A 19,492-nucleotide genomic window follows, 5' to 3' on the forward strand; every position below is an offset into this window, starting at 1 on the left:
GTCTCCCTCTCTCTCTGACCCTCTCCTGCTCGTGCTCTCTTTCTCACTCAAGAATAAACATTAAAAAAAAATTTTTAGGGGCGCCTGGATGGCTCAGTCGGTTGAGCGTCCGACTTCGGCTCAGGTCATGATCTCACGGTCCGTGAGTTCGAGCCCCGCATCGGGCTCTGTGCTGACAGCTCAGAGCCTGGAGCCCATTTCAGATTCTGTGTCTCCCTCTCTCTCTGCCCCTCCCCTGTTCATACTCTGTCTCTGTCTCAAAAATAAATAAACGTTAAAAAAAATTTTTTTTAATAAAAAAAATATTCATTTAATACTTAAAATATTCCCTGGCACATAGTGGACACTGGATAAATGTTAGCTATTGTTATTCTGGATTATCTAATTTAAGGAATTTAAGTGGGATTCTAAGAAGAGAGCTGGGTGACTGGACCCCTAACTCAAACCACAAGACAATAAGATAAACATTAAGTTCAAAAAAGTTTTCTTAAATAAATATCAGAAAAAAGAATCATTTGAACTTGAACATAAAACATAAGTACTTAAAAAAAAGGGGGGGGTAGTGCTTGGACCCCAAGCCTAACCCCTTTGGGGCTCTCCTACCTCAGCTACTGACCTTACAGAACAGAAACTGGGATGTCTCTGGCTAGCTCTGCCTCTGGGTTTAGAAAGCTTGCCTGGGAATAAAACCAAAACACACCTGTGACCTGATAACACCGTCTGAGCTCCTACATCCAGCTATGTTCACACTTACCAGCTAAGAGTCAATACATTCTTTTTTTCTTAAGCCAGTTTGGGCATCTAGCATTGGCCAGAGAAAGAGTGGTGACAATATATACAACCACACTATTTACGTAACAAAGGCGCATGTAAATCACAATGAACTGCTACTTTACACCTAGTAAATGAGTGAACCTTTTCAGTCGTAATATCTAACACTGGCACAGCTCTAGGGAAAAGGTAAGTCTTTCCTTGGCCAGCGTCATAATGGAGAGGAGTCTCGTGGGGCAAAATGCATACGCTCAGTATGAAACCCTGTTGTTGATGCGCATAGAGAACGACTTGAAAGTTGGTGTCTGGGAGGAGACTTCTGATCACATGGTTTAAAATGTGCAGTGGAATCTGCTCCCTGTCTTTACCTACTTGAAATCACTGTAGAGTAAGGGGGATTCCACACCAAGCCCCCGAATAAAGAAAACAAAAACAGAGCATCATCCTGTGAGTGTGATACAACTTCACTATCTCATTCTGGAAATAACCACAAGAGATATAACTTGCCCTATAAAATAACCCCTGACATCCATTCATTTATTCAACAAATATTTTTTAAGTGTGCTCTATGTGCCTTGTCCTTTTCTAGAAACTAAGGACATGGAGTGAACAAGAAGGGCAAAATTCCTGATGTCACAGAGCTCCCATTGTAGTGGAAAGGATCAGTTAGGGGAAGCAAAAACACACAACAAATCCGTTAGGTAATTTCTGATTATATGTGCTATGACACTGTAATAAAACAAGGTAATTCTACACACACCAATTCTTTCTGGGTTTCCAGTCCCAATGTGCAGGGGAGGGTTCACCCACATTCAACATCAAACAATTCTCGGACACTCTGCGGGGGTATTGCTGGTGTCTGAGAATTCAACTCAATTCTGACATGATCTGCTCGGAAACAGCATCATATTCCACAGGCTAAGGGTTAGTCCTACAGGACTGCTCTCCACCCCCCACTTCAGATGGCAATCATAAGCTTAGGCTGTGACCTGTGCTTCCTGACCAACCAGCTACATACAGACTATAGGTTCCAACGACCTCCACCTTAGGTTCTTTTAACTTGCTAGAAGGCTTAACACTTAAACACTTAAGTTCACCGTTCTATCAAAGACATGATAAAAGACACTAACACTCAGTGAAGAGATGCACAGGGCAAGGTATGGGGAAAGGACGGGGAGCTTCCATGTCCTCTCTTAGGTGCACCACTCTGCCCTCATCTCCACATGCTCACTGACCAGGAAGCTCCCAGTCCTCTTGGGTTTTATGTAGGCTTTACTGCCTAGTCACAACTGAGTAATTCAGGGGCCATTAGCTGATTCGATCTCCAGCCCCTCTCCCTTCCCCAAAGGTGGGGATTGGGGGAATAAGTACGGCAGAGAAGTTCCAACCGTCTAATCACACAGTTGGCTCTCCGAACAAGTAGGCCCTGCCCTGGGGTGGGGTCCAAAAGCCACCTTCACTGATAGCACAAAATTCACCATGACCACTCTCAGTACTTCCAAGGGTTTGGGGAGCTATGAGCCAGGAACTGTGGACAAAGACCAAATATATATGAGAAGTAAATTTTGGTCATCTGAATGCCTAAATACATCTATCTACAAATCACACTATTATAGCAATACAATATTTATTATTATTGTTACTATAGAACATATAATAAAACAAGGTAAAATATATAATAAAACAAAGTAATTGAGATGGGGCTATGTTACGGTATAATGGTGAAGGAATGCTAAAAATAATAGTAACAGCCCATACTGACGTGTCACTTATGATGTACGAGGTGCTCTTTCAAGGCTTTAGGTATGTGAGATATCCCACTTACAGATGAGGACACAGGTACAAAAAAGTTAAGCAACTGGCCCAATGTTACCAACCAACAAGTTAAAACCAGCATTTGAGTCTAGGCAGTCTGATTCTAGAATGCATGCTCCTAAGCACTGCTCCAGGGGAAATATGAATGGAGAGCAAAAGCCAGTCAAAGAATCAGGTGAAGAACACTTGATTCAGAGCAAACGGCTTGAGTATAGGCTATATATATATATATATATATATATGTTTAGTGTGTTCATGAAACAGCAAGAGCAGGATGGCCACAGTGATAGAGGTACAAAGGTAAGGTGAGGAAAGCAGGCAGGGACTGTTTCTTACAGGACCTAATAAGCCATGTAAAATATGTGAATTTGCCAGAGAAAAGGACTACTGCTCAATTATTCATCAGCCAGTTACTATTTCAGGCAAGGAATCCTTGATTCTAAGCTGGTTTATAAATAAAATTCCATACAACAAGTCTCCTCATTAAATTTCTTGGGGTCTACTTCAGAACATATCATGGAGCCTAGATCAATAGATGCAGCACTACTCAAAAATATATAAGAAAGCACTAAAGGTATAAAAGTTTTTAATGACCGTATGAATGGATTTGGCTCTGAAAAGCTCCAGGCTGAAGCTACCAATGACATTGCTGCAGGGAACAGAGCTTCTACTCTCATCTACAGGAGTCTGTCTACTCTCCAAAAGTACACTTGTATTATGCATCTCTTAAGGAATAGAAGTGTTTCTCTTCCCTTTCTTGTTTCTTTCTCTTGTTCCATGACAACCCTCTACAGTAGATGGTATGATTATTCCATTTTATAATGAATCATATTATCTTGGGGCGCCTGGGTGGCTCAGTCAGTTAAGCGTCTGACTTCTGCTCAGGTCATGATCTCGCGGTTCATGAGTTCAAGCCCCGTGTCGGGCTCCGTGCTGACAGCTCGGAGGCTGGAGCCTGCTTCAGATTCTGTGTCTCCCTCTCTCTCTATCCCTTCCCCACTGACATTCTCACTGTGTCTCAAAAATAAATAAACATTAAAAAAAATTTATAATGAATCATATTTTCCAGATGTGAAAACCAAGGCACTGAGTGGTCAAGCAATTTGCTAAAGGTCAAACAGCTACAAAATGCTAAAGCCAGGATTCTAATGGAGGCTGACAACTCCTGAACCCATACAACTTTTAAGTGTAATTCAATTTCCTTCCAAGCTGAAAACTTGATAAAGTGAGAACAAGGCACAAAGAAAGAAAATGAAAATGAAAAATATAAAAGTACAAATAATAAGATATTAATATATGCACAGGAAAGGTGAAAGAGCATGCTCTAACCTGCTGTCATTATGACTGGAGACATAATTAACAGTAACTGTCTTGCTTAATTATGTATTTCATGATTATGAATTTAGTTTAACTCTGCATGAAGTTTATCCTTTTATGAAAGGTTTATTTTTAAGTGTCCCCTAAGACTACAAAAAGAGAGTGTCTCCACACTGGGTAAATATTAAGCAGATCATAACCGGCAAAGAGTGGAAGAGTTGTGGGGGTACAGGAAGGTGAAGCAACAATGGTGAATGGCTATGGCCGTACCTCCCCTGAAGGCACGAATTATGGGGAGAAGGTGGGAGAACACACACACGATAAACCAGCATCGGAGTCAAATGCAACTGTATCAGGCTCAGAGTCCATCCACCTGAGGTCAAAGCTGGGCTTTGCCAGGGTCTTGATCTTGGGCCAGTTATGATCTTACCAAACAGGCTTCCGTGCCTGCAGAACAGGGATGATGACAGTAATACCCATTCTCACATAGCTGTGGTGATCATTAGAACAACTGGGGCACCTGGGTGGCTCAGCCAGTTAAGTGTCCAACTCTTGATTTGGGCTCAGGTCATGATCTCACAATTATAGAGCAGAGATAGAGCCCCGCGCTGGGCTCCATGCTGGGTGTGGAGCCTGGTTAGGATTCTCCCTCTCCCTCTGCAACTCCCCCACACGCATGTGTGCTCTAGCTCTCCTCCTCCCCCAAAAATACATAAGTAAAATAAAACAACCAACCAGTGGGAAGTGTTTACTACAATGCCTGTCATGCTAACTTGAGATGGTAAATGTGAGACCATACATAAATATACGCAAGTAAATTTAAGTTCTAGCAATCTAGATTCCCCAAGTCTAGAGTGGTTCTCAAATATTAGCATTCCAGAATCTTGGAGGGCTTGTTAAAAAACAGATTGCCAGGCCCCACCCTCAAAATTTACTTTTATACTTCTTCCGAAGACCTAGTAATCTACACTTCTGTCAAGTTCTCAGGTGATGCTGATGCTACCTGAAGAGCACAATTAGAGAATGACTCCTCTAAGACAGTGGTTTTCACCAGAGATGTCCAAGAGATCACCTACAGAGCCTTGGAAAACGATATAAGCAAAGCCCACACCTGTAGATTCTGATTATGTAGGAAGATTTGGATTTGAGCCCCAGAATTTGTGCTGTGGTTTTTTTTTTTCCCCCTTCAATCTTTGTCTCTAAATCTCCACAGATAAATCTAATACATGTCTGGGCAGGAAGCCTCAGCCCTACGTAATATAAATAGCACAAAACTTGCAAGTTCATATGCAAAGCAGTGAGAGCTGGAAGACTGTGCCTGTCAATCTTTTCCTGCCCCACATTATGGAGTTTAAGTAGAACACTCACCCTGATACTCTCCCAATGCCTGTAATAATGCCACCGGCAGGCACCTCCTCATTAGCATATAACTGGTAACCTGCAAACTGGGAAAATTCCAGAAATGGAGACCTGCAGGGAAGAAAGGATATTGCCTGAATTGAAGTTATTTTTTAAAAATGCATATTTAAAGTTATAGGTGGAAAAGATTAACAAGCCAATGTTTCAAGCATGCATGTTGAACATATATAAAATCCACAAAAAAGAAAAATATTTAAACAAAATCTAGTGTGGGTATTTTGAGGATTTACACAGTATAGCCATGAAATAGAACACTAAGTAGCTATTTTAAAGGATGTTGTACCAATGTGTTTATTAGTACAGAAAGAGAATAGCATGTAACACTTATATAAGCCCCTACCCTTTGCCCAGCTCTTTTTCAGGACCTTCAGAAACCTAACTCACTTGTACCTCAGAACTACTTCCTGAGGTGGATCCTATTATGATCCCCACTGACAGAGGAGGAAACTAAAAAAAAGAAATTGAATCACTTGTCTGAGGTCACACAACTAGTAAGTGGCAGAGTTGGGTTTTTTTTTTTTTTAATTTTTTTTTTTAACGTTTATTTATTTTTGAGACAGAGAGAGACAGAGCATGACCGGGGGAGGGGCAGAGAGAGAGGGAGACACAGAATCGGAAACAGGCTCCAGGCTCTGAGCCATCAGCCCAGAGCCTGACGCGGGGCTCGAACTCACGGACCGCGAAATCATGACCTGAGCCGAAGTCGGACGCTTAACCGACTGAGCCACCCAGGCGCCCCAAGAGTTGGGTTTTAATAAGCAATCTAACCCCAGGGACCAGGCTCCACACCACTGTAGCTATTACTCCACCTCTCACTTACTTAAATGTTCAAGATCTAGTAAGTAGGGGGGAAAAGGGTGTTATAAAACACCACATTTAGCATGATTCCATTTTTCTTATAAAAAAAAGTGTCTATTACACATACACTTAAGAACAGTCTAAAAGGATACACACTTGGTGTTAACAGTGTTTTTGCCTCCAGGTTGGGAATATGGGTGTATGTCATAAAAAAATACTTTCGGGGGCGCCTGGGTGGCCCAGTCGGTTAAGCGTCTGACTCTTGGTTTCAGCTCAGGTCATGATCTCATGCTTCGTGAGTTGGAGCCCCACATTGGGCTCCATACTGACAGTGTGGAGCCTGCCTGGGATTCTCTCCCTCTCTCACCACCCCTCCCCTGCTTGCTCTCTCAGTCTCTCTCAAAAATAAATAAGTAAATAAACTTTAAAAATTAAAAAAAAAAAAAAAAAAAAGAGGACTGAGTTTTTCAGTCAGTCAGGTGTCTGACTTCTACTCAGGTCATAGTCTCACAGTTCGTGGGTTTGAGCCCCACGTCAGGCTCTGCACTGACAGTGTGGAGCTCGCCTGGGATTCTCTCTCCCTCTCTGTCCCTCTCCCGCTGTGCTCTTCTTTCAAAATAAATAAAAATAAAACTTAAAAAAAAAAAAAAAGCTTTTGGAGTCCTCATTCCCTTCTTTCCACCTGCATTCCCTCCAATCCAATCCTTCAGGAAATCCCACTGGGTTAGCTCTATCTTGACGGGCCTAGAACGTGACATTCTCATCACCTCTAGTACTACTATCCTAAGTTCAAGTCATATCATGTCTCCTTTGAATCACTGCCACAGATGTCTAACTCATCTTGGTGCTTCCAGCCTTGCTGCCCACTTTCTACTCCCCAAACAGCAGCTAGAATGACTCTTTTCAGATGTAAGTCACGTAGATCGTAATAGTTTCATATTCAAAATCCCAAGAGCCTCCTCATTCCTCTCTGGATAAAAGCCAAAACTCTTGGGGTGCCTGAGTGGCTCAGTCGGTTAAACTTCCGACTTTTGATTTTGGTTCAGGCCATGATCTCATGGTTCATGAGTTCAAGCCCCACACCGTGCTATGCGCTGACAGTGCAGAGCCTGCTTGGGATTCTCTCCCCACCCACCCCACCCCTCACTCTCTCAAAATAAAAATAAACTTAAAAAAAAAAAAGCCAAAACTCTTACACTAACCTCCAAGGTTTTATGGAATGGAACCCCACTTCCTACCACTCTCCCCTTCATGCCTTCTACCCCAAACACACTGGCATCCTCGCTTCTTGAGCATATCAGCATATCCTGCACATTCCTACCTCAGGGCCTTTGCAATGGCTATTCCTTCTGTCTGTTAACACTCTTTCACTGTATTTCAGGGCTCTCTCTCTTCACTCTTTCAAATCTTTGCTCAGATGTCACTTTCTCAATGAGGCCTACACTAACCACCTTATTTAATACTACAACTTGACCCTCCTCCCTTAATCCAGTCTTTCTTTTTCCCATGACATTTATCACCTTCTAACATACTGCAGAACTTACATTTGTCATTTACTTTCTACTTCCTCCTGCTACAATGTAAACTCCAGTTGGACAAGAACCTGTGTCAGTTTTGTTCACTCATGTATCACTAGCACCTAAAACAGTGCCTGACACTTAGCCTCTCAATAAACATTTGTTGTTGAATCTTAGAGTAAGAATCAGAATTCTAAATCACTTATTTGTAAAACTGTTTAAGAAAGTACCACAGATTAGAGAACACTGAGTTAGCACTTGGGCTGTACCAACCCTGGGTCTATAAGGCTGTCCACTCTTTCTCTGGCTAAAAGTTTTCCTCTTGATACGTGGCGTTCTCGGGCTTTCTCACTGCCCCCTGCGATAAAAACATGATTAGATTAGATTGATAGCATATAAGGTCTCCCAGTAATTTAAGGCCAGAAAAACATAAAACAGCCCAAAATACAGCAGTTTTAAAAGTTCAACGTATCTTTTCAGAAACAGCTAATTTTCAGATCTTCCATTCAACTCACAAGCTTTATTTTCTGAAGTAAATAAACTTGCATTTAAAAAAAAATCAGGGGCGCCTGGGTGGCGCAGTCGGTTAAGCGTCCGACTTCAGCCAGGTCACGATCTCACGGTCCGTGAGTTCGAGCCCCGCGTCAGGCTCTGGGCTGATGGCTCAGAGCCTGGAGCCTGTTTCCGATTCTGTGTCTCCCTCTCTCTCTGTCCCTCCCCCATTCATGCTCTGTCTCTCTCTGTCCCAAAAATAAAAAATAAACGTTGAAAAAAAAAAATAATCAGTCGATCTCTGATTTCACAGCGTACCATACATTTTCTGAATTCACTGGTAATTGCTTAAAGAAATAATATAGCATCTTCTCTGCAACTCATGCATTGCCAATACTGCCTCACCTCCACCACATCTGTTCAATACCTACGACTACCTAGCGCTCTGCTACATACTATGTGAAATTTGAAAAAGTCCTAGCTTCATTTGTCCCAGGCGAAAAGCCCTGTTTTAGAAATGACCTCCATGATGAGCGCAGCAAGACTTACCTAAAGGTAGGTGACCCATAACTTTTTACACTGTCTCCAAATGGGAGAGAGCTGCACACCTAACATGGCAACTAAGAAGTCCACTTCTGTTAGTATCTTCACTCAGAGACTGGCTTCTTTGTTTCCCCAAGTTGCTCGGGTCCAAGAAAACTACAGTAGTCAAAGAGCCCACGGAGGTAACCGGGTGAGGCTGCCTGAAGTGAACAGCACACCAACCCTCCCCGAGACTGATGGCTGCCGGGCTCGGTATCTCGTGAATATCGATAACCCACTCTCAGCAACCCAAGGCATCAGACCAGAAAGGGAAGGATCATACGGTACCTTAATAGGTTTATTTTCACTGGTGCCCACGACTTTCATCTTAATCCACTCTGGAGCTCATGAAGTGTTCAGCTATCTTAAAAAGCTATTTCTTTGGGGGCTTTTTAGGGGAGAAAACAAGCTCTTACCTACTTCATACAAGCTTCCAAGTATTACCTTGTTTTTCAAACCAGGCCTCTTTCCTCTATCCAAGGGAATTTTTTTTTTTCCTGAAGAGGCAGATGGCATATTTTTAAGATTCAATCTGCCTTAAAGTTACCAAGAAAATTGTATTACACGTTTAACCTTTTAAAATGAAAATAATTCTAGGAGGCAAAGATTTAGTTCCAAAATAGTGTAATGAAGTGAAACCGCTCTTCTCTTTCTCCCAACCATTCAGAGGACCTGACTTCCCCTACTAAGGTGGGTCTGGGTGTAGGAGAGCGCAGGAGAGAGGGGTTATCAAGGGGCACAGGAAATTTCTGGGAGAGGCACGTTTATGATCTTGGTTGTAGTGCCGGTTTCACAAGGAATATACCTATGTCAAAACTCAAATTGTACATTTTAAATAATGCAGTTTATTGTATGTCAGTTATACCTTAATAATATTGTTTAGAAATAAATATTACAAGAAAAATGCACCTGAGGCAATGAAAGGAAAGCCAGGTCTTGTGGTGAGGGTCTTTGGAGAGTCAGGTGACCTAAATACTCACTAAAGGACTAGCAGGGGAGAGGTGGCCAGAGAGGGTAGAGTGACAAAGAAGTGATAAGAAACACACACATTTGTTTTCCAAGTACTTAAGATAAAACCATTCTTTGTTAATTCCACCTAGAGTATGAATTGGCAATTTGGAACAGCTGGTGACTTCCAGTTTTATTAGGAAAAATCAGAAAGAGGGCTATCCTTGAAGCAGATTTTCAGATTACAGAGCTCTGCTCCTTTGGCATTTAAACTGACTTGGGATATGTGGATAGCCATAAAAACAACATGACACAGCATCTTAGTTTTCCAACGATTATTCTCAAAGATTCTGCACTATCTCCATTTCCACAGACTTGGAGACTGAAAAGCCCTTCTCTTTCTAGCTCGTTTACCATATTGCATTCATTCTAATATATACATTTTGTTCACACTTTTAACATCCCTGAAATCAGGAAGCATTTTACAGTTTACAGGATGTGGCTTTTTTTTTTTTTTTAATGTTTCTTTAGTTTGAAAGAGAGAGAGAGAGAGAGCGAGAGCACATGCACGTGCAAGTGAGGGAGGGGCAGAGAGAGAAGGAGAGACAGAATTCCAAGCAGACTCCACACTCGGCTTGATTCTACAACCGAGATCATGACCTGAGACGCAATCAAGAGTTGGGCCAACCAGGCACCCCTATAGCATCTTTTTTTTTTTTTTAAAGTTTATTTACTTCGAGAGAGAGAGAGAGAGAGAGAGAGGGAGAGAGCATGAGCACCGGCAGGGGAGGGGCAGAGAGAGAGGGAGAGAGAATTCCAAGCAGGTTTCACGCTGTCAGCACAGAGCCCAATGCGGGGCTCAAACTCACAAACCATGAGTTTGTGACCTGAGCTGAAATCAAGAGTCAGATGCTTAAGTGACTGAGCCACCCAGGCACCCCAAGCATCTTTTAATCAACACATCTGTCTGCCTCTGCCTGCACAGCACAAACGTCACTTCAACTGTGACATGCATCGTTAGAACTGTATGCATGGAGTTAACTTCCACTTTAAAAGTCTTCAAAAACCATCTTTAGGTCATTACAAGTCCCCTGTTTTAACCACCAAAATTATTTGTGCTTTTCCATATTGGTAAAGTAATTATCACGCAGCATTATAAAGATAAGCACTTCAGAACCTATCAAAATACTTACAGTGGCAACTGCGGGGCTCAGTATGTTAAGCATCCAGCTCTTGATTTCTGCTCAGGTCATGATCTCATGGTTTGTGAGTTCAAGCCCCACGTCTGTGCTATGAGCCCAGAACCTGCTTGAGAGTCTCTCTCTCTCTGCCCTATCCTGTTCGCATGTGCAAGCAGGCACACACACTCTCTCTCAAAATAAATGAATAAGCTTTAAAAAAAAAAAAAAAAAAAAAAAAACCACCTTATTTTGGAAATAGCTTTTAGTTTCAACTCACAAAGCCTTCTAAAGTAAATTTTTGTACTGACCAATAATGGCACAGCAGAATTTGCTGTAATTGTTTATACATTAATAGTTTACATTCCCCCCCATGATGCAATTTCTTCCAAGCAAAAGGATGTCTATTATGTCCACAATTTGAAAACAGAAAATAATAACAATTTACCAATTTCTTAGGAAATATCATTTATTTAATCAGTAATAACCCACATAGACATTATTTCCAAGTTATATAACAAAGCAGAAAATTCATAATTATGCAAAATTAGTATATAGGATGAATATAACTATTGAACAGAAAAGGTATCAGTTGCTTCAGGTAAAACAAAAATTTTAATGGATGCTGTGGCTGAAAGAAACCTTTAAGCAGAAATACTTTAAAAATTAGTGAATCTGAGGGGCACTTGAGTGGCTCAGTTGTTTGAGCATCTGACTTCGGCTCAGGTCATGATCTCCTGGTTTGTGGATTCAAGCCCTGCATCTGGCTCTGTGCTGACAGCTCAAGCCCAGAGCCTGCTTCAGATTCTGTGTTTCCCTCTCTCTCTGCCCCTTCCCCGCTCATGCTTTGTCTCTCTCAAAAATAAATAAACATAAAAAAACTTTTTAAATTGATGAATCTGAATTTTACTTTTTCCCACATAATGGCAATGCTGTAAGAGCAAAAAAACTGACAACAGGAAAAAATGAAATGTCAGCACACCAACAAACAATCTTGAAGAGTCAAAGCTTACTGCTACTGGATTTTCCTAAAACCAATAACTATCAAGGAACATTTTCATTAGAAGCATAAAAGGAAGAATAAATGAGTGTTTACCTAATCTTATTTTCTGTGCTCGTTCATGGAGCTGATTTACAAGTACTTTCATCTGTTCATAGTTTTCCTAAAACAGAAGCAAAGAAAGAAAGGGAGAGTAATATTAGAAAGCAATTATCTTCTTTTTTTTTAACCAAAGTAAGGGCTAATGTGAACATCATGTGTCACTGCATGTGGCCTCACACCTACCCATGTGGCTTCCATGTGGTCACTCCATCGGATGGAAAGGATGACTCCTGCCTCTCCATCTCTGCCCAAGCTGCCCTTCACTACCACCTTCCCTCTCCAGTCCATCAATCCTAATATTACCCCTCTTTAGAGATCAGTTCATGTTCCCTCTCATCTGTAACACCTCTCATTTCTGATCACTCCTACTCATTTACCATCTTTCTTCCTTCAGCATTAACCAAACTTAATTCATTTCTATTTGTTTTCCTATTTTAAGGAATATAAGCCCTTTGAGAATTAAAATGCCATCTTCCTTTTTCTGTCCCATCAACCACTGCCCTAAGAAGTTTCCAACCAATGCAGAAATACTTGGGGGTACCTGGGTGGTTCAGTCGATTGAGCATCTGACTCTTGATATCAGCTCAAGGCATGATCTCACAGTTCGTGGGTTCAAGCCCCATATCACCCTCTTCACTAACTTTGCAAAAGCTGCTTGGGATTTTTGGTCTTCCTCTCTCTCTCTCTCTGCCCCTTCCCTGCTCGAATGCTCACTCTCTCTCAAAATAAATAAATAAGGGGCCCCTGAGTGGCTCAGTCGGTTAAGCGTCCAACTTCGGCTCAGGTCATGATCTCACAGTTTGTGAGTTCAAGCCCCGTGTCAGGCTCTGTGCTGACAGCTCAGAGCCTGGAGCCTGCTTCAGATTCTGTGTCTCCTTCTTGTTCTGCCCCTCTTCTACTCTTTCTCTCTCTCTCAAAAATAATAAAACATTAAAAAAATTTTTTTAAATAAATAAGTAAACATTAAAATAAAACACTTGCTAACTGACAAATTACACTTAAAAACAGAGCCCAGGAAACACAACAGATCCTATTTTATATTTAAAAAGGAACAAGAGCCACCTGGATGGCTCAGTCAATTAAGCGTCTGACTTCAGCTCAGGTCATGATCTCATGGGTTCCGAGTTCGGGTGCTGTGTTGGGCTCTGGGCTGACAGCTCAGAGCCTGGAGCCTGCTTCAGATTCTGTCTCCCTCTCTCTCTGTGCCCCCCCCCCCATCTCTCTCCCTCTCAAAGATAAACACTAAAAAAAATTTTTATAAATAAATAAAAAGTAACAAAACTCTATGTTTGCACATCTTTAGAAATTTTCTAGAGTAACATACAAGAAAATATAAACTGTGAGAGGTGGAAAAAGGGTACAGGGCCTAATTTTTCACCTTCTGTAAATTTTGTTTGATCAGTATATTACTTTAGACCAAGAATTAAGTAGCTAGGTTTTGTGAAAATTCAGGGTTTAACCCACTAATACATTTTGCTCCCCACGATGTCTTTAACATCTCTGATGATCTAATTCCTTTTACATGATGCAATACTAGGCAGCTTGCCAGCTGCTCAAAATTAGAAGAATTTACCGTGTTTACAACAGAGCTCTATTATTTATTTTCTACAGCTCTAAGAGCTCCCAAGGTCAAGGTTTCTGCTACATTCTCTTGCTCTGCAAAATGCAGAAAATAAAAAAAGGGAGAAGCAGCAGATTGTTAGGGAAAGAACCTCTGCCCTGGATCAGGGAGGTCCCAACCTCAGAACCATCTCTGCCTGCCAGCCCTGTGATGACTTCCCTGCTAGGTCTCCCAAGCCCTGTCCTAAGGCAGACAACCTGTGGGAACAGAACTCCGTAACTCGCCTAGAACGTTGTTTCCCAACCTTGACAGACATTGGAATCACTAGGGAGCTTTGAAAAATAAAAAAAAAAAACAAACCCTAAGAGATTCTGATGTCATTGGTTACAAATGTGGCCTGGGCATTAAGCACCATAAAGGTTCCCCAAGCGATTTAAATATCCAACCAAAAACAGAGGAACACTGGCCCATAGTCTCCATTTCTGAGTTACCCTCAAGGCAAATTGGAAACCTACCAAAAGGGGGGTTTGGTAATAGGCAAAGGGTTCTTTTATCACCAGAATTTTTTCAGATTACCATAGTATTTGCTGATATTAAGAGCATGAGGCAGTGGAAGCTGAAAACTTCGCTCTACTACAAAGCCTAGGTTAGAGATCCTTTTTATTCACAGTTAGCAAAGTCAGAAACTCCCAACTTCATGAATTGCCTCAGACAGAAACAAAGCTCTGCACTGGAGCGTGTCTGTTCAGCCCATCACCAAGAGATGGCATTAGAGCAACGTGTGTAATGCCACCTGACGTGTATGAAGAGACTGAGCAGCCTTTCAAAACCTAACATCCAACCTCAGTACTGACAGCCTCCTAGGCTGAGAACTACTGCTAGTAAGCAGGAGCTGCGTCCTGAACTCCTTTGTCATCTGCGAGAGACGCAGCAGAGGGAATTTGTAAGGGGAAGACCTCCTTGAATGAACAAAACAGAGTTGTAAGGAAGCTCCGGGGGACGGAGTTGGTGGCCAACTCCTATCTGTAGCTAAAGGGCATCTTCTCTATGGACTCTCTCACCCGACCCTGCGCTGCAGCTCTGTGGCTCAGGGCTGGGTGCTACTCTGGCCTCAGGCCCTGGGCGCCCCCTCTGTGCTGCTGAACACACAGGGTGAGGAAAAGGTCTGATGACTATGTTGCTAAGTGTTAAGGAAAGCAGATTATTTTACTGCAACAAATAAATATTTTTTGCTGGTTTTGTGCTTAAAGTCTAACTTGTCACTTTTACCTTTATTCTAAGGTTAAAAATCCACCTAATAAATGTCTAAGACACCTTTTTTTTTTTTTTTTAAGTAAGCTCTATGCCCAACATAGGGCCAGAACACATGACCCCGAGATCAAGAGTCACACGCTCTACTGACTGAGCCAGCCAGCAGCCACTTAGAAACCTTGATCTCAAGAATCCCCACGGATGGTAAAGCACCTTCATGAGGATAGGCAGCCTTCTCAAATGCTCCACTGTTTGGAATTTCACTTTCTCTCTCTGCCACTCTCAGCATGTGATTCTATGGTTATTCAACAAAAGATTTGCTCAGTGTTGAGTTTAAGGAATTTCTGAAAAAGAACCTCATCCAAACTGTTAACCCTTGTGTCTCTTCACTTTCTAGTAGTCAGGTTAAAAGATAATCTGAAAAATACACTGTAGGAAAGAAAAGAGAAGCCACATATGTTGTTCAACATGTGACTCCAAGTTCAATAAAAGGAATTTGGTGCTAACGGAAAAAAAAAATCTGAATACCTACTGTCTCAGCAAGGTATGTGAAAAGCTAACACATTTACCTTGGAGTAGGCTTATATTGTTAGTTTAAAATTGATAGGATGAAGAAAAAAAAGTTTTTCCAGTGACATTATTTGCAGCTAATTCTCAAACAAGTCCATCCAGTCATTATAACATACTATCTTCTTCTCAGTCCTAACTTATTTAGCTCAACAGCACTAGAAAATGAATAGACAGGTTACAGTATGGCAAAGTGAAGGGGCAGGGATTTCTCTAACATGTTCAGCTCCTCTTTAATGGGGTTTGTCATTGTTGTTAATAAAAGAAATTTAGGGGCACCTGGGTGGCTCAGTCAGTCAAGTGTCCAACTTCAGCTTAGGTCATGATCTCATGGTTCGTGAGTTTGAGCCCCGTGTCAGGCTCTGTGCTGACAGCTCAGAGCCTGGAGCCTGCTTCGGATTCTGTGTCTCCCTCTCTCTCTGCCCCTCCCCCACTCATGCTCTGTGTCTCTCTCTCTCAAAAATAAATCAATAAAAATTAAAAATAGAAGAAACTTAACTATGTTTCCTGGAAATTTTCAAACATATACAAAAGCAAAAAAGATTAGTATAATAAATGTAGCCAATGTCCTTCAACAATTATCCACAATGGCCCAAGTTTTTTTATTTTTGCCCCCACCCTGAATTATTTTGAATACCAGACATAACACTTCCTCTGTAAGTATTTCCAAATCTCCAAAAGATGAGGACCATTACTGCATACCAACACTCTGTTAATCAAATCAAATATCCAATTAGTGAAGACACTTCCTCAGCTGTCAGAGGAAGTTTACAGTTTACAGTTTTTTACAGTTTATTTGAAAGGATTCTATGGAAGGTCTATATAGCCACAAGTGACTGATATTTAAGTCTTTTCTGAAATTCTGAAATATTCTGAAACTAAGTCTTTTCTAAGTTCGCCCATGTTTTTTTTTGCCTTGACATGTTCTCTTTGTCCCCTAGATTTTTCCCACAATGTTAAATGCGTCCTTCCAGTATCCTTCAACAAGTTCTTCTTCCCTTGCAGATCTAGAGGCTGATGGGATTTTGTTGTGCCGTAGTTTCTTATTTTTCCCCCAACTCATCAAGAATTAGCTGACCTCGGGAAGCCTGGGTGGTTCAGTCGGTTGAGCATCCGACTCTTGGTCTGGGCTCAGGTCATGATCCCAGGGTTGTAGGATCAAGCCCCAAGTGGGGCTCCAATTGCCACTTAAGATTCTCCTTCTGCAGGGCATCTGGGTGGCTCAGCTGGTTGAGCGTCGGACTTTGGCTCAGGTCAGGATCTCACAGTTCATGAGTTTGAGCTCTGTATTGGGTTCTGTGAGGACAGTTTAGAGCCTGGAGTCTGCTTTGGACTCTGTGTTTCCCTTTCTCTCTGTCCCTCCCCAACTTGCATTCTCCCTCTCTCTCTCAAAAATAAATATTTTTTAAAAAGAAAGAAAGAAAAAGATTCTCCCTCTGTCCCTCTTTCTCTAAATTTTTTTAAAGTGGAAAAAAAATAATAATTAGCTGATGCCCCTCCACCTGCATTCTACCTCCCAGTCTTCTGTCAACTTTGCAAACCACAGGCACCAAAGTTCAGAACTGATGAGTAGTTCCACACACACAGAGAAAACAAGTAATTCTCTACTAAAGTGGGCTGAAACCCAAGGTACAATTGCTATAGCCTATGACACTGCCCAATTTAGAACAAAGTCAATCAAACCTAAAGCTACTTATACAAGGGATCTTTATCCTAGCTAAGCCAGTCTTCCAATTAAGAAATAAAAGAAATTGTCACCAATTGCCAAGGCTTTCTGAAGCATATGGCCATGAGAAGTGACAGCAGGCAGTTTGGATTCCTAGTCACTAGGAAAACTGGGCAGAGAGAAACCAGACTGTGTCCAGGGCTCCTAGGTGCCATCTCCCACCCAAGGCATGGCTTTATTTTTTGTTCCCCTCTTGTGGGTTTTTGTTTGCCTCAAAGTTAACTACTTGGAGCTGGTGGCCCCAGAAGACAAGAGTACACCGAAGTGAAATCTTTTAACATCCAACATAAGAACACATCCACTCTCTCTCTACTGTTTATCTGTGGCAGACACATAGAGCTGCTTATCCATATCCATTCTTCCCATCCTTCTTAATGATGAAATCCCAATTTTATTCAAGGTAATAACATGCCTGGCTGAAAAAGTAAAACAATGTAGCCTCCTTTTGTAGACAGGTGTGGCCATGTGACTAAATTCTAACCAATGAAATAGAGGCAGAAGTTGTTAGGCATGACTTCTAGAAAGGCTTCTTAAAAAGAAAACAAACAGGTGAGGGTGTCCTTTCGCCTACTCTCCCTTCCTCCTCTTTGTCCCTGAACTCAGACATAATAGGTGGAGCTTATGTGGCAACCTCTACAGCATGAGACAGAATGTACTACTTATTCAAAATTCTTCTGTCCCTCTCATCCTTGCCAAGGTTCAGTGTGAGATTATCCTTCCCCACCCACAGTCTATGAGTCTGTCCCTTTTACTTGCTTTGACCAGTGGAATGTGGGCAAGTGTGACAGTGTACCAACTGCAAGCAAAGGCTCTAAAAGGGACAGTGTTTCCATACTCCCGTCTTGAGCCCCAGCCTTCCATTATGAGAGAAGCATCCCTCGGTAGCCACTGCCCCTTCGGTCTGAGTTTGGGAATAAAAAACAAATACAGCAGACCTGAATCTGGTGCGCTGCCCAGAGAAGAACCACCACAACCAACCCTGATCCCAGAGCAAAAAATAAGTATCTGTTCTTTTGGACACAGAGATCTTGGGATTGTTTGCTATACAGCATTACTGAAGAGAAAAGCTGGCTAAACAGATCCTGAAATGACATCACAGAGGGAAGGAAAAGTTGCGAGAGCTAATACTTCTTGAGGGCTTATTATGTCCCAGGCAATGTTACAGGCAGCCACTAATTGTCCTGATGGTTCTATAAGATATGCACAGTTATTAATGCTATTATACAATTGAGGTAACTGAGGTACAGAGAGGTTAAGTAACGACTAGTTAACAAAGTAACAAGTAGTAACAGCTAACAAGTAGTAGAGCCAGGATTTAAGCCAAGGCTCACTAGTTCCAGAACCTTGCTCTTAAACCATTATGCCACACTGTCTCTGCCCACTCACAGGGCCACTGTTAACACTTTAGCTTATTTCCCTCCTGTTTTTTTTTTTTCTCTCCATGGAAATATGTTATTTTTTAGTTTTTAACATACATGAAATACTAGACTAAGGCCTTTCCCATCATACCACAACTACTTCCGTATTCTAATTACTAGTGCACAGACCGGACCAGAACATTAAACATTTTACACAGAGAAAGAAGTTATATGCTCAGGCCTATACCCCCAAACCCCTAGCTAACAGCCACCATCAAAAACATAGGCCTCGGGGCGCCTGGGTGGCTCGGTCAGTTAAGCCTCCAACTTCGGCTCAGGTCATGATCATGGAGTTCGTGAGTTCGGGCTCTGTGCTGTCAGCTGAGCCTGGAGCATGCTTCAGATTCTGTCTCCCTCTCTCTCTGCCCCTTCCCCGTTCACACTCTGTCTCTGTCTCCTGCAAAAATGAATAAACATTAAAAAAGCAAGACAAAACAAAACACAGGCCTGGACCTAAAGCCAAAAAGATGGCAGACCAGGAAGCTCCAGGCCCTCATTCTCCCACAGAGACATGCCCAAACAACCAAAAACTGGCTAAAATAACCTTACAGAAACTCTGGAAAATGTCAGAAGCCTACAGCAACCAGAAGAACACCAGCCAAGAAGTCATATTCAAAATAGAAACAAGTCTCTCCTCCATATTGCCACCACACTAATGATTCGATCACATCCCATAGGATTTTGCCACTTCCTTACTTAAATATCTTAGCAGACAGCCTGCAAAATGAAATCCGAAGGTGGCTTCAGCATGCAAGACGCTCCACTATTTAATCTCATCTACTCCATGAATTCATCGACTCCATCAATTCCATTCCTTAGTCATTACTTCTAAGTCCTCATACCCTCTATATGCTTTCAGAACTTGGTTATCTATGTTCTCATAACTTCCGTAGTTTGTACAGACTTGCCTCTCCTTCTCCACCCTGAACCTGGCCAGCTCTGACCCAACAACAATCAAGATCCAACTCACTCATTACTTTGTATCTGTGGCTTTCTGTAACCACCTTTTTCAAGTTTTAGATACCACTTA

The 19,492-nt window shown here is 41.9% G+C and overlaps 1 protein-coding gene across 1 annotated transcript in view; it reads right to left on the bottom strand.

Moving 5' to 3' along the window:
• MCCC2 (methylcrotonyl-CoA carboxylase subunit 2) overlaps positions 1-19,492 on the bottom strand; it is a 73,517-nt gene that overhangs the window by 52,536 nt on the left and 1,489 nt on the right. The window contains exons 2-4 of the mRNA XM_058730133.1: positions 11,934-12,000; positions 7,911-7,995; positions 5,272-5,373 (exon numbers count right to left, since the gene is read on the bottom strand). Of these exons, the coding sequence (XP_058586116.1) occupies positions 5,272-5,373; positions 7,911-7,995; positions 11,934-12,000 (254 nt within the window). The remainder of the gene's footprint in view (positions 1-5,271; positions 5,374-7,910; positions 7,996-11,933; positions 12,001-19,492) is intronic.

This window comes from Neofelis nebulosa, chromosome 1, assembly GCF_028018385.1.
Source record: "Neofelis nebulosa isolate mNeoNeb1 chromosome 1, mNeoNeb1.pri, whole genome shotgun sequence".
Lineage (NCBI taxonomy): Eukaryota > Metazoa > Chordata > Mammalia > Carnivora > Felidae > Neofelis > Neofelis nebulosa.